Raw genomic sequence first — 27,679 nt, forward strand, 5'->3', positions numbered from 1 at the left:
CTGCTTCTCTCAGCATCCCCTACCAGCATCTCAGCATCCCCTACCAGCCCTCACGCACCTGCATCCCCTACCAGCCCTCACCCACCTGCTACTCTCAGTATCCCCTACCAGCCCTCACCCACCTGCATCTCTCAGCATCCCCTACCAGCCCTCATCCACCTGCTTCTCTCCATCCGCTCTTCCTGCGCATCCATTCCTCAGTTTTTAAAATCTAAATTCAGCCGTGATGGCGAGCCGGGATGCAGACTCTGAGAACATTTGTTACATAGGAGCAGCACGCAGAGCGTTAAATGCTGATATATTGTATAATTTCATCATCACCTGGCATAACCAAGAACACAGAACAGTTTGAGCAGGCTTTGCAATCGCAAGCCTCTGAGTGACATACACCGAGTATACAAAACATTAGGAATACAGTTGAAGTCGGAAGTTGACATACATTTAGGTTGGAGTCATTCAAACTCGTTTTTCAACCACTCCACACATTTCTTGTTAACTTCTTATGGCTGGGGGGCAGGATTGAGTAGCATGGATGAATAAGGTGCCCAGAGTAAACTGCCTGCTACTCAGGCCCAGAAGCTAAGATGTGCATATTATTAGTTGATTTGGATAGAAAACACTCTGAAGTTTCTAAAACTGTTTGATTGATGTCTGTGAGTATAACAGAACTCATATGGCAGTCAAAAACCTGAGAAAAAAAATCAAACCAGGAAGTGGGGAATCTGAGGTTTGTAGGTTTTCAAGTCTTTGCCTATCCAATATACAGTGTAAAATTTGGTCCGATTGCACTTCCTAAGGCTTCCACTTGATGTCAACAGTCTTTAGAACCTTGTTTCAGGCTTCTACTGTAAAGGGGGGGGGGGGGGGGGGGGGAGAATAAGAGCTGTTTCAATCAGGTGTCTGGCAGAATGCCATGAGCTCAGTCAGGCACACACCCGTAAGAGTTAGCTGCGTTCCTTTTCCTCTCTACAGACAAAGGAATTGTCCGGTTGGAATATTATTGAAGATGTATGACAAAAACATCCTAAAGATTGATTCTATACATCGTTTGATATGTTTCTACGAACTGTAATGGAACTGTCGTCTGAACTAAGTGCCTGCGCCGTGTGAATTTGGATTTGTGAACTAAACGCGCGAACAAAAAGGAGGTATTTGGACATAAATGATGGACTTTATCGAACAAAACAAACATTTATTGTGGAACTGGGATTCATAGGAGTGCACTCTGATGAAGATCATCAAAGGTAAGTGAATATTTCTAATGCTATTTTTGACTTGGCGTGTATCTGAATGGCTTGTTTTGGTCTCTGAGCGCTGTACTCAGATTATTGCATGGTGTGCTTTTTCCGTAAAGCTTTTTTGAAATCTGACACAGCGGTTGCATTAAGGAGAAGTTTATCTAAAAGTTCCATGTCAAACACTTGTATCTTTTATCAATGTTTATTATGAGTATTTCTGGAAATTGATGTGGCTCTCTGCAAAATCACGGGATGTTTTGGAAGCAAAACATTACTGAACATAACGCGCCAATGTAAACTGAGATTTTTGGATATAAATAGGACCTTTATCGAACTAAACATACATGTATTGTGTAACATCAAGTTCTATGAGTGTCATCTGATGAAGATCATCGAAGGTTAGTGATTAATTTTATCTCTATTTCTGCTTTTTGTGACTCCTCTCTTTGGCTGGAAAAATGGCTGTGTTTTTCTGTGACTAGGTGCTGACCTAACATAAACGCATGGTATGCTTTTGTCGTAAAGCCTTTTTGAAAATCAGACACTGTGGTGGGATTAACAACAAGTTTATCTTTAAAATGGTGTAAAATACTTGTATGTTTGAGGAATTTTAATTGTGAGATTTCTGTTTGAATTTGGCGCCCTGCACTTTCACTGGCTGTTGTCATATCGATCCCGTTAACGGGATTTCAGCCGTAAGAAGGTAACAAACTATAGTTTTGGCAAGTCAGTTAGGACATCTACTATGTGCATGACACAAGCAATTTTTCCAACAATTGTTAACAGGCAGATTATTTAACTTATAATTCACTGTATCACAATTCCAGTGGGTCAGAAGTTTACATACAGTAAGTTGACTGTGGCTTTAAACAGCTTGGAAATTTCCATAAAATTATGTCATGGCTTTAGAAGCTTCTGATAGGCTAATTGACATAATTTGAGTCAATTGGAGATGTACCTGTGGATGTATTTCAAGGCCTACCGTCAAACTCAGTGCCTCTTTGCTTGACATCATGGGAAAATCAAAAGAAATCAGCCAAGACTTCATAAAAAAAATTGTAGACCTCCATAAGTCTGGTTCATCCTTGCGAGCAATTTCCAAACGCCTCAGGGTACCACATTCATCTGTACAAACAATATTATGCAATTATAAATACCATGGGGCCACGTAGCCATCATAACGCTCAGGAAGAAGACGTGTTCTGTCTCCTAGAGATGAACGTACTTTGGTGCGAAAAGTGCAAATCAATCCCAGAACAACAGCAAAGGACCTTGTGAAGATGCTGGAGGAAACAGGTACAAAACTATCTATATCCACAGTAAAACGAGTCCTATATCAACACAACCTGAAAGGCCGCTCAGCAAGGAAGAAGCCACTGCTCCAAAACCACCATAAAAAAGCCAGACTACGGTTTGCATCTGCACATGGGGCCAAAGATGGTACTTTTTGGAAAAATGTCCTCTGGTCTGATGAAACAAAAATATAACTGTTTGGCCATAATGACCATTGTTATGTTTGAAGGAAAAGGGGGAGGCTTGCAAGCCAAAGAACACCATCCCAACCGTGATGCACAGGGGTGGTAGCATCATGTTGTGGGGGTGCTTTGCTGCAGGAGGGCCTGGTGCACTTCACAAAATAGATCGCTTCATGAGAATGAAAATGATGTGGATATATTGAAGCAACATCTCAAGACATCAGTCAGGAAGATAAACATCGGTAGCAAAAGGGTCTTCCAAATGGACAATGACCCCAAGCATACATCCAAAGTTGTGGCAAAAAGCCTTAAGGACAACAAAGTCAAGTTATTGGAGTGGCCATCACAAAGCCCTGACCTCAATCCAATACAAAATGTGTCGGCAGAACGTAAAAAGCGTGTGCGAGCAAGGAGGCCTACAAACCTGCCTCTGGTACACCAGCTCTGTAAGGAGGAATGGGCCAAAATTCACCCAACTTAATGTGGGAAGCTTGTGAAAGGCTACCTGAATTACACAATTTAAAAAGGCAATGCTTCCAAATACTAATTGAGTGTATGTAAACTTCTGACCCACTGGGAATGTGATGAAAGAAATAAAAGCTGAAATAAATCACTCTACTATCATTCTTATATTTCACATTCTTAAAATCAAGTGGTGATCCTAACTGACCTAAGACAGGGAATTTGTATTAAAATGTCAGGAATTGTGAAAAACTGAGTTTAAATGTATTTGGCTAAGGTGTATGTACATTTCCGACTTCAACTGTACCTGCTCCTTCCATGACAGACTGACCAGGTGAAAGCTATGATCCCTTATTGATGTCACTTGTTAAATCCACTTCAAAATCAGTGTCAATAAAGGGGATGAGAAAGGTAAAATAAGGATTTTCAAGCCTTGAGACAATTGAGAAATGGATTGTGTATATGTGCCATTCAGAGGATGAATGGGCAAGATTTATTTTTAAGTGCCTTTGAACGGGGTATGGTAGGTGCCAGGCGTACCGGTTTGTGTCAAGAAATGCTGCTGGATTTTTAAAGCTCAACAGTTTCCTGTGTGTATCAAGAATTGTCCACCCAAAGAACATCCAGCCAACTCAATGTTAGGAAAGTGTTCCTAATGTTTAGTATACTGAGTGCATTACCAGAGCTACCATTTTTATTCCTGAGCGAATTTTATATAACTTCACAAACCATGTCGTAGGCTGTTTTAAACTAACCCTGGGTAACTAAATTGTTTTGATAACAAACAGCGTTGTTCAGCCATGTTACCTAGCTAGCTAACAACCTGGTAACTTGACAGTAGGTTAAGGCACATTTGATTGGCACCAGAAGAAAGGAAAAGGGTCTGCTACTCATAAGATGTGCTTTAAAAAGGTAGGATTCATATGGGCCAAATGTAAGTCTAAACCACATCGTTTTACATTTGACATTTTAGTCAATTACCAGACGCTCAGTTAGTGCATTCATCTTAAGATAGCTAGGTGGGACAAGCACATGTCACTGGAATAGTAAGTACACTTCTCCTCAAAGTAGCTATCAGCAAAGTCAGAGCTAGAAAGGGGAGTGAGGGGGTCAAGTGCAAGTGTTGGTTCAGGAAAGTTTTTATTTTTGGGGGCGGGGGAATACTCCTTCTGGTGCTCCTTAAATTCTGTTGGGTGCCTAACATTTGTGTATGTGTTTGTGGGAGAGCGAGTGTGTTTATGAGAGGGAGGGAGGGTTAACTGAAGAGTAAAGAAGGTTTCATGCAGTGTTTTCACATTGACATGCAGATCATTATGCATGTCCAGTATATATTCCTTGCTCCAATTCCTCCAGCCAAATCACAGGTAGGCCTTTGTAAATATGAGCAAATCAGCCACCATGTAGTATTCTATGATACAGTGAACAGTGTCAAGTTAATTCAATATGTGTTGTATTGAGTAGAAGTGTGAATATCATTGACAGGTTTTTTGCATAGCACATGCGCATAACGTTTAGAAAACGGGAACAAGTGTTCGGATGACAGGGCAAACAGGATGCTAGGCCACTGAATTTTTTACACCCGTGGTATTGCAACACTACTGGTTATCATGATACTTGGCCTGGTATCGTATCATTAGTAAAATGTTGGTATCGTGACAACACTATAACATACACATACCTCTTTCTTCGATGATGCTGGGCAGTAGTAGAAGTAGTGGGGATGAGAAGGTACGGTCTTGAAGTACTGAGCACTAATTTCCATGAATTTGTCCTGTTGAATACAGGCATTAGCTATCTTTAAAACTGTTCTATAACAAGAATATCAAATTGTAACAATCCATTTCTACATCCTCTATCCTTCAGTTGTTTACCTGTATGATTTTGTGCAGGTCAGGGAAGACCTCACACTTCTGCTGCAGGTAGAGGAGGGACAGAGGGAACTCTGGTATCCTGGTGGTCCTGGGGGGTTCATCCAGGCCTAGCCAGGAGGTGGGGGCCAAAGTCTTCCCTCTGGACTCTGCCTCACTCACATCCTCCATCTCAATACTTGCAGATACAAGGTCATCATGTTTACTTAGAGCACCATTCACTACTGGCAATCAATGGCCTGAACCCAACATGTACCAAAACAAACCAACCAAACCAAAACAAAATGTTTGTTTGTGTCCCAAAGGTCTTGAAGGGACCCACTCTGTGTGAATTCAGCTCTTGACCAAGGTCAGATAACATGCTCTTTCCCCATGTGTCCATGCAGATCATTTTGTAGCAGACCTGGGTCAAATATGTATATCAAATATTTTAAATACGTCAACTGACCTTGGTTTTAACTTGTCAAGGACAGTCCTAAAAGTGCAAACTCCAGATTGTTTGATTGATGGAATTTATTTGGTAATTACAAGGCCGCTCCAGCCGGAGACAACATGCCAGTCAAGCACACCTCAAGTATTTCAACTTTTTTAAACGGATAACAGCTCTGTAGGTCCCAGTAGTACCTGGATGAAGAGGCCATGGGTCCCCTCTTGGCAAGCCGGTCCTCCTCTGCATCTCCGATGGTGAAGGTGGAAGGGGTGCTGCTGTGAACCCTTACCCCTCCGTCTCCATGGCTCTCCTGGAACTCCCGGATGTGTCCGCAGAGTGTCTGGAGGAAGGAAGTGATGTCTATCTCCTGGAGAGACTCCTCACAGTAGTCCATGGCTGTCAACACGTCCTGGGAACTGATGTTGTAGGACTGCTGTAGGCTGCGGTACACACCTCAGGAATGGAGAGAACACACACACTTCAAATACACGCCTGCTGTGTCATAATTAATCTTTCCACGATTTCTCACGTCTTATCTCTTCGCCTCCTTCTCAACTGCATTAAAGGAGAACTTACAAGTGGACCTCTTCCAATATGATCTGAAAAGGAGGTGATGAGACAGGATGTGAGGAAAGATTAATTGAGAAAGAGCCCCACACTGAGCTACTACATCATCACAACCTTCCCCTACATTCTCAAATACGAATCTGACAAACTATTCTACGTATAGATCAGCCAAGTACAGCACAATAAATCTAGCACGTCTATATTTTATTTAAAAAATGAGGAAATAAGGGCCGAGTGGGCGCAGCGGTCCGCTAGAGGAGTTACTACAGACCCAGGTTCATTCCCGGGCTGTGCTACAACCGGCCGTGGCCGGGAGTCCCATAGGACAGCGCACAATTGGCCTAGCGTCATCCTGGTTAGGGGAGGGTTTGGCCACAGGGGCTTTACTTGGCTCTAGCGCCTCCATGTGGCGAGCCGGGCACCTGCAGGTTGACCCTGGGCGCCAGTTGTACGGTGTTTCCTCCGACACATTGGTGTGGCTGGCTTCTGGGTTAAGCTGGCGGGTGTTAAGGAGCGCGGTTAGACAGGTCATGTTTCGGAGGATGCATGAATCCACCGTCGCCTCTACCGAGCCCGTTGGGGAGTTTCAGCGATGAGACAAGATCGATAAAAAAAGGAAATAAACCCTAACAAATTGGTCAATACATTTTTTATAAACTACATCCAAATAAAATGAATGATGCATTTTCAGGGTATAGATTTTGGGTTAACCTCTCGACTCAGCAGTGAGAGAAGAGATGCTGCCATGGCATCACTATATCTGCATGACAGACAGTCAGCACCGGAAACGTGCACCAATGGAAGTCTTCTAGTGTGTGTGTGTGTGTGTGTTTACAGACGCTTCTGAATAGCCACTCCTGAAATTAAGCTTAAACACGTGCCCTAAACACGTCTCGGTAAAAGTGGAGGTGCTATTGAAGGGCCTGCCTGTATGTGTATCAAGAAGTCACAGGCATATAGGGCTCTTGTCAAAAGTAACGCACTATATAGGGAATATGGTGCCATTTGGGACCCGCAGAGATAGTCAGCTACGAGCCAATAATCATCTTTTTTACATTTTGGTCATTTAGCAGATGCTCTCATTTAGAGCAACTTACAGTAGTGAGTGCATACATACTTCCTTTGTTACTGGTCCCCCTTGGAATCGAACCCCACAACCTTGGCGTTGCAAGCGCAATGCTCTATCAACTGAGCCACACAGGACCCCCATGCACACCTCTCCTCCCATCTCATTTCCCTTTAGTGTCATAAAGCAGGGAAAAGTATCATTGGTCTCCTCTATGCCTCAGTCATTTACGAGCCAGAGCAGAGAAGCACAGCATTTCATTTCCTGAGCAGTTAAGGGTTTTGTGACGTCTGGTCAAATACTAGCTACACAGAATGATTAAGCAGTCAGACTGGACTAGTCACCTTTGACGTAGACTCTCATGACAGGATGTTTACCATAAATGTTAACGTCTGTCAGCGATACTTGCATAATCTGACATAGGGGCCAAGGAAGGCACTGGCGACAGTCTTTGGCAGAGGCTTCGAGAGGGATGGAGACTTCCTTTCCTGTTCCCTTTAGTTCAAATTTGAAAACTTCCACCCCCAGAATCAAAGATTTTAATATAGAATTGGTTCAAATCAAGATTTAATTATTGGTTCTGAGATGACCTTTGACGTAGCTGTGGTGGTAGTGCATTGCCTTTGACGTAGCTGTGGTGGTAGTGCATTGCCTTTGACGTAGCTGTGGTGGTAGTGCATTGCCTTTGACGTAGCTGTGGTGGTAGTGCATTGCCTTTGACGTAGCTGTGGTGGTAGTGCATTGCCTTTGACGTAGCTGTGGTGGTAGTGCATTGCCTTTGACGTAGCTGTGGTGGTAGTGCATTGCCTTTGACGTAGCTGTGGTGGTAGTGCATTGCCTTTGACGTAGCTGTGGTGGTAGTGCATTGCCTTTGACGTAGCTGTGGTGGTAGTGCATTGCCTTTGACGTAGCTGTGGTTGTAGTGCATTACCTTTGACGTAGCTGTGGTTGTAGTGCATTACCTTTGACGTAGCTGTGGTGGTAGTGCATTACCTTTGACGTAGCTGTGGTTGTAGTGCATTACCTTTGACATAGCTGTGGTTGTAGTGCTCCTGTAGCAGGCTGCAGTAGTTGGCCAGTTCCTTGTGTTTATGAGGCTGCGACATCAGGTCTGTCCAGGAGGAGGTGCTGCTGCGTTCCTGAGATAGAGATCTGTTGGGAGGGAAGGGGACAGACATCAGACAGACAAAGACACACACACACAACCACACCAACACTGTTACAGAATAAGAGGAAGAGAAGCACACTCAGAATCAGGAAGCCCAGTAGTAAATCTGTCAGAGAACCATACAAGCCGTAGAAAGGAGGGAGCATAGCCTAATCATTAAATATAACAGTTATTTTAACACGCTGCATATCTCCTTACAAACACAGTCTCTAATCACAAGTCATAAAAAACACAAATCTCTGATCTTTAATCTCCGTTAGAAAAAAAAACACACAGTCCAGCTCCATATAATGCTGCATTATGCATTGAGGTGAAGAGGCTGCTGTTAAAGTCTATTCACTTGAGGTTAAGGGGACACTCCACAACATTAGAGCTCCAAAGAATGCTTTTTAAGTGGGGAAATAAGCAGTTAAGAAAATGTATCCAATATGGCAATACTTTGTGTCTAATGTTCATCGGAGGTCAACACAGTCAAACATGTACCATGATACAAGTGTATAATTCCCAGATTTCACAGATGACAAAAAAAAGAGTACAAAGAAACTTGTTTATCCATTAAAAAAAATGTTTTTATCATAGGCTAAGAGGAGAGATTGTCATAGCACAATGCTAGTAGGGTCTGCAAATCTCAGACAAAACGACCCTAACTGCAAGAACCTGGGAACCTACAATAAGTAAGATATTGCCAGTTCACACAGCAGACATGTTGACTTTTGGCAGTTCTACCCATTAGTACATGACTGTAGACAGAGAGACAGCCTCCTAAAAGAAGCTAGGAGCTCCAGCAAATATAAGGGTCATGCTTTGTGGAGTCAAGCCTTCAAGTATGTCTAGAGGCGACAGTCTTCTCTGGAGGTAGATACCAACATCCCCATAGCAACACAAGCCTGGAGTGAGATAGTGATTTACTCAACCCCAGGAGCCTCTCCCTGGTCTGAAAACAGAGATGGGAGCATGTGATTAGGCCTAAGCTCCTCCCACAGGCACCGATCCGAAACACCACAGCTCAGTTAATCTTTCCATGACTCCTTGCATCCTTTCCCCTCACCTCCTTCTGAACCGTATTGGTCCCATCCCCTATCCCCTCAAAGCAAAGATGCAAGGAATTGAGGACAGATGAATTGAGATGGATCTCACCAGATGATGAGACAGGAAGGATGATGGAAGCAGCAGTAAGCTAGCAGTGTTGTGCTACCTGAACTTCATCTGCTGAATCATCTCCTAGGAGTCAGCGTCTTGAGGTCTATTTATCACCATAGTAAAGGAAAACAACATCAGCATGGGACTCAGGTAACCACAATGACCTTGCTGGCAACCAATGTTGAGTGAAGGGTAAACTTATGAAGGGTATAATCAGGTTTGACATGGTAGGACCTTTGACAGAGAGTTTCAAGAGTCAGTCACATATGAGTGATGGCATACACAGTGCCTTGGATCTGGCCTATTCCGATTCCCCGGACCTGGGTTGAAATTCTATTTGTTCCTCATAATACTTGGATTTCGATTGAGCCTGCCCAGTGTCCCAGATTGCTATATTTCCACTGCTGAGAATATTCCATTAGTTCCATGGTGTCAGGCAAGCTCAATCAAGTGCAGATAAAGTACTTGAAAGAAAACAAATACTATTGAACACAGATGTGCTTCCCATCAGTAGCCCGTGTGTGTGTTACTGGATACCTGAAGAAGATGTCCCTTGGCTGCCTGTTGAAGTGGGGATGGACTAGCTGGTCCTTCAGAGAGTCCAGGGAACAGTTATAGACGTATACAGGGCAGCACGGATGAGACAGGTCCCCTGAGCTCTGCTGGGACACCTGGCTACTGAACGTGATGTGGAAGTCTCCCTTCTGGGGCTCAGCAAACTGCACCCCATCCCTCTCATCCACACCTGAGAGAGGGAGGGATAGAGAGAGCGAGAAAGGAGGGAGAAAGGGGTAGAGAGAGAATCATTTACAGCTACAACTAGAGAGGGGGGATTCATTTCAGCGTGACGACAGAAAGCAAAATAAACACAATTTGTTCTGGGAGCCCCATCCTTTCCCTTCCACAACAGTAATATTATGTTATTGCTGAGGTAGAGGGAGGGAGAGCGGTAGAGGTAGAGAGAGAGAGAGAGAGGGGTAGAGATGGGGTTGGTGAGGAGGTATGTATGTTGGAAGCAACAGACTAAGAATAATATAAATGCACCTTTAGTGCCATTTTCTGGCTCAGAGGGCCCGCTCTCCCAGTTGTCATGCTCCATCGTGGAGCTCCCAGATCCAGGGGAGAGCAGGCGCGACCGGGGTCCCACAGGACCACCACCACCAGGGGAAAGCAGAGGGGTCATCAGCTCGCCAGTCAACCCACCATCCAGCCCATTGGTGGAGACAGAGTGAGAATCGGTCTGTGATTTGTTGCTGATAATCAGGGTGTCATCATCCTCTCCATTACCCTGGGGCTCTGTATCCAGCCCAGATGACATCAACATCTGGACATCTGCAGAGAAAACAACAACGCTCAGAGCTTTATTGACACGGTAATGTTACTAACATCTATAAAACACACGGCACTGTAGCAATACCACTTTCTGGTGATAAGCAGGTCACAATCAGTTAAAACTAGCACATGATACTAGGCTGGTAGCTCGCCTAAATACATAGGATTCCTATGACTAGAGCAGAGCCCCCACTTGAGTAATGAGTAGAAAGAGTTGTAATTCTGTCCTATTTGCACATCAGACAAATACAGCAGAGCACAGAAGTGGATTTTATCTACCTGTGACTAGACCAGTTCCCAGAAAGGAACAGGGGGTATAGCATACCAGGCCTACCTGTGAAGGTGTCAGGGAGGAAGGTGAGGAGGATCTGTTGGGGGCTGATGTACTTGGCGTAACACTTCCACTGAGGGGTAGACCCATCCCTCTCCACTGGGACTGACTCCTCATCCACCAGGTCTGCATTGCTGAAACTCTGAGCGAAAGAGGGGAGAAACGCACAGAGATGACAAGTGTTGCAAAATAGAATAGACAAAAGGAGTATTTCCCAAGGAGGACAAAACTTCAATAAATGAGAGGAAGTGTAGTGTAGTGGGTAGTAGGGTAGTGTAAAACATGCCTGGACACCAAAAGCAGAACCTGTGACCCATTGGTGGTTTTACATAGTTTTTGCGTTTCATAAAACTGATCTCAACGCCAAGGAGGAACCTTCTGGATTTCTCTCCTCAAAGAGAGAAGGCAGACTGGTTAAAAGGTTTACCTGAAGGGTACAAGTTACTACCTGAAGGGTGCAGGTTAATAACCTGAAGGGTGCAGGTTAATAACCTGACCTGTTGCATCCTCTACAACCACTGTGAACATCTTGGCCATGTTTTGTTATAATCTCCACCCGGCACAACCAGAAGAGGACTGGCCACACCTCATAGCCTAGTTCCTCTCTAGGTTTCTGATTAAATTCAATTTTCACAGAACCGCTTGTTGCAATTTAGATGAGGCTCTCTTGTTCAGATATTGGTAAGTGGACTGGAGGCAGGGAATAAAAGGGATAACGAATTCAGTTGTTTGTGTCATCCGTTTCGGGAAAGTACCTGCGTAATTACGCATCCAACTCACTCAGGTGCTTCGCTGTATCACATTTGACATTGTCCGTAAGCTTGAGTTCATTTGCACACAAAAAAATCATACAATGATGGAAAGACCTGTGTTGTCCTTTTTAATGCAGACAGAGAAGAGCTCCAACTTCTTAATCATAGCCTAAATTTTGTCCTGCACATTGAATATAGTTGCGGAGAGTCCCTGTAATCCTAGATTCAGATAATTCAGGTGAGAAAAACATCACCCAGATAGGCCAGTCGTGGAAGAATCACGTCATCATGCAAGCAGTCAGACAAGTAAAAATTATGGTCAGTAAAGAAAACTTTAAGATCTTCTCTCAATTAAAAAAAACGTGTCAATACTTTGCCCCTTGATAAACAGCCCACTTCTGTATGTTGTAAAAGTGTTATATGGTCGCTGCCCATATCATTGCATAGTGCAGAAAATACATGAGAGTTCAGGGGCCTTGCTTTAACAAAGTTAACCATTTTCACTGTAGTGTCCAAAACGTCTTTCAGGCTGTCAGGCATTCCCTTGGCAGCAAGAGCCCCTTGTGGATGCTGCAGTGTACACAAGTGGCATCGGGAGCAACTGCTTGCACATGCGTTACCACTCCACTATATCTCCCTGTCATGGCTTTTGTGCCATCAGGACAGATACCAACATGAGCAGCAGCTATGTTTGGCTACATACGGACCTTTAGTGGAATTCCCGAGAGAGAGTAACGGTTAATGTAATTGGATGTTAATTATTTGACTAGGCTATCTGTATTTGACATTGTGTTGTTATTTTGCTGAACACTAGATGGTTTAATTTTATTTTTGGCAGTGAAACAAGGCTACTCAAGCGAGAGAAAAAAACTCACCCAAATGTATAGCCCCATTGGAAATATAAATGGACTGTTTGAAAATGTGAAGGGGAAAAAAAGTACAACAAATATATATAAAAATGTGAACCACATTTGTGAACCAACGGCATTGCTCGTTCCCCTGAAAGAATGTTGTGTGGAAACCTACCAAAAACAATTAGGCAACAATAAATTCAATCCCTTTTAGACAACTTCCTGAACAAAAAGTTCCACTGTAATAGTGAAGGTGTAAACTTGGCAGTAGAAAACCTAAACTGTGTATTTGACCGCTCAGCTTCTCTATCAAATCTAAAACTGTCAAACACAAAACCGAAGAAAATTAACAATGATAAATGGTTTGATGAAGAATGCAAATATCTAAGAAAGAAATTGAGAAACCTGTCCAACCAAAAACTTAGACCCAGAAAACCTGAGTCTACGCCTTCGCTATGGTGAATCACTTAAACAATACAGAAATACACTACGGAAAAAGAACAGCACAGAAATCAGCTCAATGTAATTGAAGAATCCATAGACTCTAACCACTTCTTGAAAAAACTAAACAACAACACAGAGTTATCTATCCAAAATGGAGATGTATGGTTAAACCACTTCTACAATCTTTTTGGCCCTATAACAAAGAACAGCTAAAACATATACATTATCAAAGAAAAATCTTAGAATCAACTACTAAAGACTACCAGAACCCACTGGATTCTCCAATTACATTGAATGAACTACAGGACAAAATAAAAACCCAAAAAGGCCTGTGGAGTTGATGGTATCCTCAATGAAATTATAAAATATACAGTCGACAAATTCCAATTGGCTATACTAAAACTCTTTAACATCATCCTTAGCTCTGGCATTGTCCCCAATATTTGGAACCAAGGACTGATCACCCCAATCCACAAAAGTGGAGACAAATTTGACCCCAATTACTACCGTGGGATATGCGCCTTCACCCTGCACACCCAAATTGAAAAACAAACAAAACCAAAACAAAAGTCTTCTCATGCTTTATTGATTTCAAAAAAGCCTTTGACTCAAGTTGGCATGAGGGTCTGCTATACAAATTGATGGAAAGTGGTGTTGGGGGAAAAACATACGACATTATAAAATACATGTACACAAGCAACAAGTGTACGGTTAAAAAATAAAAAATGTCTTTCCACAGGCCCGTGGGGTGAGACAGGGACACAGCTTAAGCCCCACCTTCTTTAACATATATATCAACGAATTCGCGAGGGCACTAGAACAGTTTGCAGCACCCGGTCTCACCCTACTAGAATCTAAAGTCAAATGTTTACTGTTTGCTGATGATCTGGTGCGTCTATCACCTACCTAGGAGGGCCTACAACAGCACCTAGATCTTCTGTCAGACCTGGGCCCTGACAGTAAATCTCAGTAAGGCCAAAATAATTGTGTTCTAATCCAGTTGCCAGGGCCACAAACACAAATTCCATCTGGACACGTGCGTTACCAGGATGCACCATGCTTCTACACCTACATTGCTTGCCGTTTGGGATTTTAGAATGGGTTTCTGTACAGCACTTTGTGACATCAGCTGATGTCAGAAGGGCTTTCTAAATTCAATTTGATTGATTGATTACCTGCAGGGTACTGGTGGATCCAGTCACTTCTTTACTGTTCTCTATAGTTTGGAATGACATCACCGTGTCCTGTCTCTCTGGAGGTTTCAGGCACTCCTCTGTCAAGAGAAGGTAACAAAGAAAAGTAATTTTGTGCAGGAGTATAAAATGTTACATAATTAAAACAATCATGAGCAGGATTTTGTTGTTTTCAGTCAGTCAACATGTGTTTATAAAGTGCTTTACATTAACTCAGTCTAGACTCCAAAGAGCAAGCAAATTTACAGCAGAAGCATACATTTAGGAGGCCTACCTCTGATGACAGGTAGAGAGAAGGGTGCAATATGTCCGTCTCGTTCCCTGTCTAAGATGTGATGCATGAAGGTGACGTTCTCATGGTCAACCAATGTGATCTCCCTGTCACTGAGCTCGTTTTGCAAGCTGCTGTGGAACAGACTAAGCAGGAGCTCGTTGGGCAGGTAGGGGGCACCCTGGGACACCTCATTCTCCACTACAATACAAACAAATACATTTTCATTACTTTTCATCTTCATAATATTGTAGCGACAACACGTAGTGACCATGTCAAGACGTTTGGACCTCTTCGGGTATAAATGGCTAAGGTGTTGGACGAAGAGTAGGAGGGACCCATATTTGGGCTATTACCAAAATTTGCCACAATTTATCAATTCATGTTAGAACATTTTTTGATCTTGAGGACATTATAACATTCACCTCTGCTGAGAGTGAGGAAGAAGATCTCTATCTGTTGGCACTTGGGCAGCAGCTCAATGAGGTCAAACTGGAAGGGAATGGTGTGGATGCAGTCCTCAGAGGGTGGGGGGTCCCCTGCCCCGACGGGAGGGTACACCTGCTCCTTGTTCTGGCACAGCTGGCTCAGGTACTCAAACGTCATCATGGTGGACACAGAGGCCAGATCCCGGGGGAAAATCTGTGGACAACGTTAACTCACTTTTACAATCAAATGATGAGAGGATCCAGACGTAGAGTCGTTCCTCCTCTGGCCGTATCTGTACACACATTTCAACTTTACCTCATCTCTTCATAACTATTGTAATACTATACAAACGCATGAATTGGAACTCCCGGCGATTTTACTACTGAATAGCTAGCTACCTTTGACAACAGCTGACAACTGCTAATATAAGAAGACCAATTTCATTGATTGATCGATTGGTACTGACCGCCTGGGGTATCTCCTGGTAGGTGAGCTCCTGGAAGTGTCTGTGTTGGTCTCTGGGACTCCATACTGTCCTACTCTGAGGCTCAACCCAACACTCGGTCACCAGGTTGAGCCCTGTGTCCACATCGATGGCCTCCACCTCTGTATCATTGTCATCGTCTGTGGAGAAACTGGAGACCCATGATAGAAGACAAGGGGTCATGACAGGAGGAGACATACGGAAGCTTATTCAGCAATAGCACAATTACCTGACTAAATAACCAGTGAAATATACCCAATGGCAACATGCACCAAAGAATTCAAACGGTAAAAGAAAACAGTTCTTATAAATAAAGGTTAAAAATAGTGTTCTCAAATAGTGTTCTCATAAATAGTGTTCTCATAAATAAAAGTGTTCATGAATAAAACAGTGTTCTCATGAATAAAAATAAGTGTTCTTATAAATAAAGGTTATAGTCCTTATAAAAGTAATAGTTCTCATAAATAAAAGTGTTCTCAGAAACAAAAGTGTTCTTATAAAGTGTTCTTAGAAATAAAAGTAACTGTTCTTAGAAATGCAACTGTTGGATAATATATGAAGATAATGTTGGAGAACGTGTTGAAATTGTGGAACGTGTGGAATAAAGCAATAGAACCAGTGGCTAAATACTTAATAGAATTCAGTCTCACCTGTCCTTGGTAGAGGTGGAGTGAGGTGGAAACAGGATATACTGGACAATACAGGTGTGACTCTCTCCGTCCACCGCCTCTGGCATCCCCTACAGGCACAGCATCACAAGTCATTCTTACCATGAGATTTGTATAGGAATTCAATGCAAACACTGTGAAGTAAACTGTCTGGCCTCAATATGTCCAGATAAGAATATGTGTATGTGTGTGGCCTAATCTTTGCAGTGTTAATGTAGATAATGATACATGAGTTTTGTTTGGTTTAGATTGAACAATTTTACTTAATTCTGTAAAATGTGTGTACAAACTGTTCATATCGGCTTGAAGGACTGTTTTGTAATGAGTTCAGTAAATACTTTGTCTCTAAGTGCCAGTCAGCATTCTACTCTCACCTTCATTGGCAGTTCAGTCACCATGTTGACTACGCCATCTCCACTGGCAGCAAAATGAAAGCCCTCAGAGAGGCGAATCCTGGAGGAACATCAAAACACACTTTCAGGTAACAAGTCACAAGACGTTAGTACCCCCTAAGAACTTCCTAACAGCTCCCTGATATGACAATGATGACTTGTATCCATCAGGAAAGTATTTCTGTGTCATAAAGCATGCCAGCATATAGATATTCAGGTAAACGGGTGTAAAGCACATCAAAAACATGACATACATAGTGCATGATACAGGTAACATTAAATATGCCAGGGGGACTCACTCAGACAGCATGGACAGTAAATGAGCCACAGCCTGCAGGGGAACGGTAGATCCAATGCCGCCCTGCACCGTCCAGACCCAGCGCTGGTGGAGAAAGTAGCGCGAAAGAGACGCTAGGGTGGACGAGGCTGCGCGATTGGCTGCCATACTGAGGGGCGCGGTCATTCTGGGGAGCTGGGTGAAGTTCTCCATGTTCAGAATGAAGGGCATCCGGAAGTCTGACGGGAGCTTATCGTAGCTACAGGGGGAGATTGGACACTGTTAGATTCAGAGCACTCATAATGCAAACAAATCTGATGCTTTATGTCTCGTGACCTCAATAATTGTAATCTACAGTAAAAAGCCACGTGAAAGAAAACATATAAAATGGAATCACTTAATTTTACAGTACAGAAACCAGATATTTCCTAAGAAATTACATTATAAAATGGTAATTACACAGCAATAAGTAAATCAATAAACTTGTTTGTTTCTTTGAAAACAGGACTGTAAATTGAAATGCTACCATCCGATTGCTTTGGTACGGCAAGTTAACCAGCATTATTTAAAATCAGTTGTGCCTGCTGGGTAACTTCCATGCTCAAGGCACAAATCTGAATACATTCCATTGACCTGATGAGCAGTTTCTCCAGAGGTTTGTTGAGGACAACCATACATGGCCGGTCAGACAACGCAGGTTTGGAAGTAGGGAGAGGAGGGGACTTGGAGCGGGAGGCATGCCCCAGAATCTTCCTCTTGGGCGTAGCCTCCTTGTTCCGGATGCGCTGAGGGAAGCGAAGCCTCAGGATCTGCTCCCGCAACTCATCCACTATCTAGAAGATGGAGGGCAGAGAAAAGGTTGAGCTGAAGAATAGGATAGGTTAGTTCCCTCACAGACAGCTGTTTAGTTCACTTACCTTAATTAGCATTTCAGGAATTAGTCTAGCATCTTCAGCCATGAGTTAACAAACAACATCGACACAAATGGCAACAAAAGGTCATACCAACAGATGTCTGCAGCATTCTGATAAAAAGGTGTCATGTTTTCACCAAGTGAGTGACATATTTTACTAGTCACACAAGTTTGTACTAAACACTTATCTCTGCTTGTTAGTACCATATACAGTGAGGAGAAATAAGAACAGCTCGAGATTAAAAATATATCATCTATTCAAAAATTGTTAAAAGTATTTTTGGTGTGTAGACCATGTCCAGTACCTTGTTCCTGGTGTGGGCAAGGGTGCCGATAGGAAAGCCCAGCCTCAGAACCATACATGGGAGCTTGGAGATCAGACGCACCAGATAGAAGGAGTTGGGGGGCTGGTCAGAGGCACTGGGGACAGGACATTCATTAAAATCTTACTCAAGTCATGTACTGTATCTCAATCCTGACAAGGGTTTAAATAGAATGTTTTCTTTCAAATACTTTGTGCATGTGATTGAATATGCTTCAAATGGGTTTGCCTTTGAGACTTTTCCATTGGTTCATTCAATCACAGTTTAAAAGGGATGAATTGAGATTTTAGCAATGAAGGAGTGAGACAGACCTAGGTTCAAATAGTATATATATTTTCTTTTAAATACTTAAAGGGCAATGAAGCCCTTTATCTATAGTGGGTTGCGAAAGTATTCACCCCTTTACCATTTTTCCTATTTTGTTGCCTTAGCCTGGAACTAAAACAGATTTGTTGGGGGTTTGTATAATTTGATTTACACAACATGCCTACTACTTTGAAGATGCAAAATATTTTTTATTGTGAAACAAACAAGAAATAATACCAAAAAAAAACACCCCCCCCCCCCCCCCCCCAAAGTCAATAATTTGCAGAGCCACCTTTTGCAGCAATTACGGCTGAACGTCTCCTGGGGTATGTCTCTATAAGCTTGTCACTGGGATTTTTGCCCATTCTTCAAGGCAAAACTGTACCAGTTCCTTCAAGTTACTATTTTCTACATTGTAGAATAATAGTGAAGACATCAAAACGATGAAATAACAACTATGGAATTATGTAGTAAACAAAAAAAGTGTTAAACAACTGAAAATATATTTTAGATTCTTCAAAGTAGCCACCCTTTGCCTTGACAGATTTTCACACTCTCGGCATTCTCTCAACCAGCTTAATGAGGAATGCTTTTCCAGCACTATTGAAGGAGTTCCCACATAGCCTGAGCACTTATTGGCTGCTTTTCCTTCACTCTGCAGTCCAACTCATCCCAAACCATCTCAATTCAGTTGAGGTCAGGTGATTGTGGAGGCCAGGTCATCTGATGCAGCACAACATCACTCTCCTTCTTGGTCAAATATCCCTTACACAACCTGGAGGTGTGTTGGGTCATTGTCCTGTTGAAAAACAAATGATAGTCCCTCTAGGTGCAAACACGATAGGATGGCGTATCGCTGCAGAATGCTGTGGTAGCCATGCTGGTTAAGTGTGCCTTGAATTCTAAATAAATCACAGACAGGGTCACCAGCAAAGCACCCCCACACCATCATGCTTCACGGTGGGAACAACACATGCAGAGATCATCCATTCACCTACTCTGCATTTCACAAACACATGGCGGTTGCAACCAAAAATCAAAAATTTGGACTCATCAGATCAAAGAACACATTTCCAATGGTCTAATGTCCATTGCTCATGTTTCTTGGCCCAAGCAAGTCTCTTCTTCTTATTGGTGTAACGGCTATCGTCATATTCTTCCTCCTCCTCGGACGAGGAGAGGCGAGACGGATCGGACCAATACGCAGAGTGGTTAGGGTTCATAATGATTTATTATAACGAAACTGAAACTGACTTACAAAACAAATAAACAAAGTGCATAAACCGATACAGTACCGTGTGGTGCAACAAACACAGACACGGAAACAACCACCCACAATCCCCAACACAAAACAAGCCACCTATATATGATTCTCAATCAGGGACAACGATTGACAGCTGTCTCTGATTGAGAACCATATTAGGCTGGACACAGAAACAGACAATCTAGACACACAACATAGAATTCCCACCCAGCTCACGTCCTGACCAACACTAAACAAGCAAAACACATAAGAACTATGGTCAGGACGTGACAATTGGTGTCCTTTAGTAGTGGTTTCTTTGCAGCAATTTGACCATGAAGGCCTGATGAGAGCCAGTTTCATCATAGACAGATGTTTTTTGCGACTGCACAAGAAACTTTCAAAGTTCTTGAAATGTTCCACATTGACTGACCTTCATGTCTTAAAGTAATGATGGACTGTCGTTTATCTTTGCTTATTTGAGCTGTTCTTGCCATAATATGGACTTGTTCTTTTACCAAATAGGGCTATCTTCTGTATACCACCCCTACCTTGTCACAAACACATTAAGGAAAGAAATTCCACAAATTAACTTTAACAAGGCACACATGTAAATTGAAATGCATTCCAGGTGACTACCTCATGAAGCTGGTGGTTGACAGAACGCCAAGAGTGTGCAAAGCTGTCATCAAGGCAAAGGGTGGGTACTTTGTTAAACAAATCAAAATATATTTGAGATTTGAGATTCTTCACTTTTTTGGTTATTACATGATTCCATATGTGTTATTTCATAGTTTTGATGTCTTCAATATTATTCTACAATGTAGAAAATAGTACAAATAAAGAAAAACCCTTGAATGAGTAGGTGTGTCCAAACTTTGGACTGGTACTATAGATATTTCAAAGGTTGTACAGAAGTTAGAGGCAGTTTCGCGTGCCAATGCTGTAGATTCTCAGTCATTGCGCTAACGCTAGTTAGAAATTGCACTAAAGCTAGTTAGCAACTTCCTTCAAACTGCAAGCAGAGACATAAAAATAGTATCCATGAGTTTAGCCGACTCTGGGGAAGTAGCTAAAGATCTTTATTGCCAAAAACTTGACGTATCCCTTTAAGAATTTGAAAGAAAAGAATAATACTATTTGAACTCAGGTCTGTCTCATTCCACATTGTGAACTATTTACCATGAGTCTCTATTCCTCCTTACCTGTATATGAGCTTGACGTATGAGTATCCCTCCACCAGAACGAAGCTGCTCCAGTCCCTCAGTAGGGAGGTGAGGGCTGAGTGAGAGATACGACACTGGATGGTGCTAAACCGCCCGTTACTACCGGCAGTGTGAAGGTGCTTGGGCAAAGGCCTGCAGAGAGAAAAGACCACTTTGATACTGACTGTGAGAAAAAAAGGAAGGTAAAATACCTACATATAGTATTCTACACTGAACAAACATATAATTGATACTCAGAGCTCTAATGACCCTCTAACCAGTGACATCAATGTAAATGCTATCGAAAATCACATAAAAAACAGTAGGCCTATCCTACTTTTAAAACTCACCACACTGTGATGATGAATTTGAAGAACAAAGTTCAACAGCAGGTTGAAACAGTGTAAGACATGATCATTGTGGGTGTTGTTTCAAAGTCTAACGCAACAAAAGACAGCTTTTTCGCAGGTGATGATCAATTAACTTTAATATGCATATTAGAGCTTATGCATAGGCTTATGAGGCCAAGCCCGTTTTTTTTTTTTATGATTATGAATTAAAATTATGATTGTGCCGTTATGCAATATACAGTGCATTCGGAAAGTATTCAGACCCCTTCCCTTTTTCCACATTTTGTGGAATATTTATTTATCTGTGGTTTTATTTCAACAGATTTTACTGATGCGATTAGATTGCTGGGTGGGGGGAGTTTTATATATACAGAGACTCCAGAAAGTTATTTGAAAATTGATAAAAAAATAAATAAATCATCGTCAATCTATACACAATACCCCATAATGACAAAACATTACGTTTTTTTATTTTTGAAGAAACACATTTACATATATTAAGTATTCAGACCCTTTACTCAGTAATTTGTTGAAGCACCTTTGGCAGCACTTACAGCCTCAAGTCTTCATGGGTATGACGCTACAAGCTTGGCACACCTGTATTTGGGGAGTTTCTCCCACTCTTCTCTGCAGATCTTCTCAAGCTTTGTCAGGTTGGATGGGGAGCGTCGCTGCACAGCTATTTTCAAATCTCTCCAGAGATGTTCAAATCAGGTTCAAGTCCAGGCTCTGGCTGGGCCGCTCAAGGACATTCAAAGCCACTCCTGCGTTGTCTTGGCTGTGTGCTTAGTGTAATTGTCCTGTTGGAATGTGAACCTTCAACCCAGTCTGAGGTCCTATGCACTCTGGAGCAAGTTTTCATGAAGGATCTCTCTGTACTTTGCTGCGTTCATCTTTCCCTCGATCCTGAATAGTCTCCAAGTCCCTGCCACTGAAAAACATCCCCACAGCATGATGCTGCTACCACCACCACGTTTTACCAAGTTTCCTCCAGATGTGACACTTGGCATTCAGGCCAAAGAGTTCAATCTTGGTTTCATCAGATCAGATAATCTGGTTTCTCATGGTCTGAGAGTCCTTTAGGTGCCTTCTGGCAAACTTCAAGCAGGCTGCCACTCTACAATAAAGTATTGATTGGTGGAATGCTGCAGAGATGGTTGTCCTTTTGGAAGGTTCTCCCATCTCCACAGAGGAACTCTGGACTTCTGTCAGAGTGGCCATCGGGTTCTTGGTCAACTCCCTGACCAAGGCCCTTCTGCCCCGATTGCTCAGTTTGGCCGGGCGGCCAGCTTTAGGAAGAGTCTCGGTGGTTCAAAACATATTCCATTTAAGAATGGAGGCCACTGTGTTCTTGGGGACCTTCAATGCTGCAGACGTTTTTTGGTACCCTTCATCAGATCTGTGCCTCGACGCAACCCTGTCTCGGAGCTGACGGACAATTCCTTTGACCTCATGGCTTGGTTTTTGCTCTGAGATGCACTGTCAACTGTGAGACCTTATACAATCAAGTTGTAGAAACATCAAGGATGATCAAATGGAAACAGGATGCACTTCGAGTCTCATAACAAAGGGTCTATTTATTTTTTCCCCTGCAAAATAAAAGAAAAAAAGCATGGTCATTATTTTGCATGGTCATTATTTGGTATGGTGTGTAGATTGATGAGCACATGTTTTATTTCATCAATTTTTGATCAAGACTATAACATGTGGAAAAAGGGAAGGGGCCTGAACACTTCCGGAATGCACTGTATTGCCTAAGGCATATTACACATGGCAGAAAAACATAGAAAAAAACTGATTTAAGATGTCTTTGGTCTTAATTGGTCTAGCCTATACTCCAAAATTACCCAAAGTCGAGTAATGGCCTTTGAGAGTGGACTGTATTATTATGCATACTGGATCGACTGGTTATCTTATGCTCCAAAATGTCTATCCATGAGTCTGGGAGAGAACGTACAGCCCTAGGTGATGCTGTTGGTTCATTGATTGTGCAGGGTGGCTTACAGTTAGTCTACAAATAGTGAATTGTATTTGAATATATATGTATATTGAATAGCCTAGTAATTGGGATTTAAAAAAATATTTTAGCTATACACAATATCTAACCACCATGCGTTTCCATCTCCTCCTCTCTCTCCTTTACTACTTTCTCGAGCGTGCAGACGGGCTGTCAACAGTTTAGGGAAATACACTACATGGCATCGAACATTTCATTCCAAAATCATGGGCATTAATATGGAGTTGGTCCCCCCTTTGCTACTATAAAAGCCTCCACTCTTCTGGGAAGGCATTCTACTAGCTGTTGGAACATTGCTGCGGGGACTTGTTTCCATTGAGCCACAAGAGCATTAGTGAGGTCGGCACTGATGTTAGGCGATTAGGCCAGGCTTGCAGTCAGCATTCCAATTCATCCCAAAGGTGTTCGATGGGATTGAGGTCAGGGCTCTGTGCAGGCCAGTCAAGTTCTTCCACACCGATCAACAAACCATTTCTGTATGGACCTCACTTGGTGCACAGGGGCATTGTCAAGCTGAAACAGGAAAGGGCCTTCCCCAAACTGTTTCCACAAAGTTGGAAGCACAGAATAATCTAGAATGTCATTGCATGCTGTAACGTTAAGATTTCTCTTCACTGGAACTAAGGCGCCTAGCCCGAACCATGAAAAACAGCCATAGACTATTATTCCTCTCCACCAAACTTTACAGTTGGCACAATGCAGTCGGGCAGGTAGCGTTCTCCTGGCATCCGCCAAACCCAGATTCATCTGTCGGACTGCCAGATGGTGAAGCATATTTCATCACCAGAGATCGCGTTTCCACTGCTCCAGAATCTAATGGCGGCAAGCTTTACACCACTCCAGCCAATGCTTGGCATTGCGCATGGTGATCTTAGGCTTGTGTATGGCTGCTCTGCCGTTGAAACCCATTTCATGAAGCTCCCAACAAACAGTTCTTGTGCTGGCATTGCTTCCAGAGGCAGTTCAGAACTCTTTAGTGAGTCTTGCAACCGAGGACAGACTATTTTTACGCGCCGCGCACTTCAGCGGTCCGATTCTGTTAGCTTGTGTAGCCTACCACTTCGCGGCTGAGCCATTGTTGCTTCTAGACTTTTCCACTGCACAATAATAGTACTTACAGTTGACCGGGGCAGCTCTAGCAGGCCAGAAATGTGACAAACTGTCTTGTTGGAAAGGTGGCATCCTATAACGGTGCCATGTTAAAAGTCACTGAGCTCTTCGGTAAGGCCTTTCTACTCCCAATGTTTGTCTAGGGAGATTGCATGGCTGTGTACTCGATTTTATACACCCGTCAGAAACGGGTGTGGCTGAAATAGCCGAATTCACTCATTTGAAACGGGTGTCCACACACACTACATGGCCAAAAGTATGTTTCGTTGCGAAAACATGTTACTATCGATGTTCCTTAACAAATTTATATTGTTGTCCCAAATTAAGGACTGGTAGCTGCATGAACAATGTTGGAGAGCCCATGGCATACACAGTTTGCGCGGAATATCACCTGCCGGGCAGCTAGAGCATGCTCCTTAAAACAGGAATATCACCTGTCGGGCAGCTAGAGCATGCTCCTTAAACAGGAATATCACCTGTCGGGCAGCTAGAGCATGCTCCTTAAACAGGAATATCACCTGTCGGGCAGCTAGAGCATGCTCCTTAAAACAGGAATATCACCTGTCGGGCAGCTAGAGCATGCTCCTTAAACAGGAATATCACCTGTCGGGCAGCTAGAGCATGCTCCTTAAACAGGAATATCACCTGTTGGGCAGCTAGAGCATGCTCCTTAAACAGTGTGAAGTGAAATAAGTGTTCTTATATGTATTTCTCAGCTGCTCATATTAAGCACATGCTCCACTATAAACCTGAAGTAGCCTACGAAACAGAACGGTGGGAAAGCGTGCGGGCTCCATTCGCTATTGGGGTGCATACAGAGGACGTGTCTTTTTTCCCCAGCCCATGTTCCTGCCCCTGTTCCTGCCCATTTGATAATGGGCCATTCTAAATCTAAACTAATTTGACATATTAGTAAAGATTAAATTGAGAATAGTTTTATGGGTGAAAATATTATCATTTGAGAGAACAGCTATGCAGTCTGGGGCAAGGAACAGAGCACAAGCTTTTTTTGATACTTTCTCAAATCATCAATAGTCTATAGTCACATCATGCAGGCCATATATGTTTTGAGTTCTAAGACATTCTAAGGTTTGTATCATTCACAACTGAAGTTGCCAAATAACTCTACATCTAGCATATAGGACATGTTTCAAAATGTTCATATGCACACTTGCTCTGTAATGGGAAAAATATCCTTTCTATTTTATTCAGCTAAGTACAATTATATTATTCTTACTATAAAATAAAATGTCACAGGACTCATACATATAAGCATATCTTGTGAGCTAAATGAACAAGTCTACAGCCTATGGCAGGGATCATCAACTAGATTCAGGCGCGGGACAAGTTTAACTTGAGTGGATGGTCGGGGGACCGGAACATAATTACAAATCATTTGTAGACTGCAAATTGACCGCAAGAAGCCCAAACAGATAGAAAATGTATAATAATAACTGGGCCGCCAGTTGGGGAACTCTGGCCTATGGCATGGCGCATAGCAATAAATAATGGATTTATTGTGATGGTATGTATATTAAACTGATTTATTCAACTTTTTAAATGTAGATGATCCAAAAGGTGCGCATTAATGGCGTGTATGTGTGTAGGCCTGGAGATGCTAAGCATGACAATAACTTCTGACAAAATTCTATGACCGCCACAGCCCTAGACACAGAGAACATGATTTTTATTTTAAAGGTAGGGGTGTGGATCAGAAAACCAGTCAGTATCTGGTGCTACCACCATTTGCCTCATGCAGTGTGACATAGACATAACTCTTCGCATAGAGTTGATCAGGCTGTGGATTGTGGCCTGTGGAATGTTGTCCCATTCAATGGCTGTGAAGTTGCTGGATATTGGCGGAAACTGGAACACGCTGTCGTACACATCACTCAAGAGCATCCCATACATGATCAACGTCTGGTGAGTATGCAGGCCATGGAAGAACTGGCACATTTTCAACTTCCAGGAACTGTGTTGATCCTTGCGACATGGCGCTGTGCATTATCATGCTGAAGCATGAGGGGATGGCAGTGGATGTATGGCACGACAATGATTCTCAGGATCTCCTCACGGTATCTCTGTGCATTCAAATTGCCATCGATAAAATGCAATTGTGTTCGTTGACCATAGCTTATGCCTGCCCATACCATAACCCCACCACAACCATGGGGCACTCTGTTCACAACGTTGACATCAGCAAACCGCTCGCCCACACAACGCCATACATGCTGTCTGCCATCATCTGCCCGGTACAGTTGAAACAGGGATTCATCTGTGAAGTGCACACTTCTCCAGCGTGCTAGTGACCACTGAAGGTGAGCATTTGCCAACTGAAGTCGTTTACAACCCCGAACTATAGTCAGGTCAAGACCCTGGTGAGGATGATGAGGACACAGATGAGCTTCCTTGAGACGGTTTCTGACAGTTTGTGCAGAAGTTCTTCGCTTGTACAAACCCACAGTTTCATCAGCTGTCCAGGTGGCTGGTCTCAGATGATCCCACAGGTAAAAAAGACAGATGTGGAGGTCCTGGGCTGGCGTGGGTACACGTGATCTGCAGTTGTGAGGCTGGTTGGACGTACTGCCAAATTCTTTAAAACAATGTTGGAGGCGGCTTATGGTAGAGAAATTAACATAAAATTATCTGGCAACAGGGATGTAAAAAAAATTGTGCACAACATTTGAGAGAAATACGTTTTTTTGCGTATAGAACATTTCTGGGATCTTTTATTTTATCTCATGAAACCAACACTTTATATATTGCGATTATATTTTTGTTCAGTATTTTTTATTTTACCTTTATTTAACTAGGCAAGTCAGTTAAGAACAAATTTTTTCAAAACTGCCTTGTTCAGGGGCAGAACAACAGATTTGTACCTTGTCAGCTCGGGGATTCGATCTTGCAACCTTTCGGTTACTAGTCCAACACTCTAACCACTAGGCTACGCTGCTGCCCACAGTGGTTCCTCCTTTAAAAGTTGCAGCGTACCGCGGCGCAGCTTGCATGGTGCCGCAGAATTCTATGGCACGTATTTCAGTTTGAACCACCAGTACCATTAAAGCTAGTTAGTGCTAGTTTGACCACCAGAGGGCATCTTTGAGAAGCATTGGAAAGCCTTCAATAATGTCTGCACTAGAGAATGTGGGCATGCGGGAGACCAGGGTTCAATTCCCCAACGGGGAGGAAGGAGTAGGCTGTCCTTGTAAATAGTAAATAAGAATTTCTTCTTAACTGATTCCATATGTGTTAATTCATAGTTGTGATATCTTTACTATTATTTTATAATGTAGAAAATAGTAAAAAATATATATATAAAAAATAAACTGGAATGAGTAGGTGTGTCCAAACTATTGACTGGTAGTTGGTTTATT

General features: G+C 42.7%; 1 protein-coding gene across 1 annotated transcript in view; it reads right to left on the bottom strand.

Moving 5' to 3' along the window:
* Positions 1–27,679, bottom strand: part of LOC129869570 (KICSTOR complex protein SZT2-like) — a 192,353-nt gene that overhangs the window by 139,602 nt on the left and 25,072 nt on the right. The window contains 17 exon segments of the mRNA XM_055944087.1: positions 4,854–4,946; positions 5,047–5,221; positions 5,668–5,926; positions 8,131–8,258; positions 9,952–10,159; positions 10,459–10,746; positions 11,081–11,219; positions 14,300–14,397; positions 14,592–14,789; positions 15,014–15,230; positions 15,484–15,652; positions 16,152–16,240; positions 16,544–16,622; positions 16,861–17,097; positions 17,472–17,671; positions 18,057–18,171; positions 20,829–20,981. Coding sequence (XP_055800062.1) covers positions 4,854–4,946; positions 5,047–5,221; positions 5,668–5,926; positions 8,131–8,258; positions 9,952–10,159; positions 10,459–10,746; positions 11,081–11,219; positions 14,300–14,397; positions 14,592–14,789; positions 15,014–15,230; positions 15,484–15,652; positions 16,152–16,240; positions 16,544–16,622; positions 16,861–17,097; positions 17,472–17,671; positions 18,057–18,171; positions 20,829–20,981 — 2,845 coding nt within the window.

This window comes from Salvelinus fontinalis, chromosome 14 (assembly GCF_029448725.1).
Source record: "Salvelinus fontinalis isolate EN_2023a chromosome 14, ASM2944872v1, whole genome shotgun sequence".
In the NCBI taxonomy this organism is placed as follows: Eukaryota; Metazoa; Chordata; class Actinopteri; order Salmoniformes; family Salmonidae; genus Salvelinus; species Salvelinus fontinalis.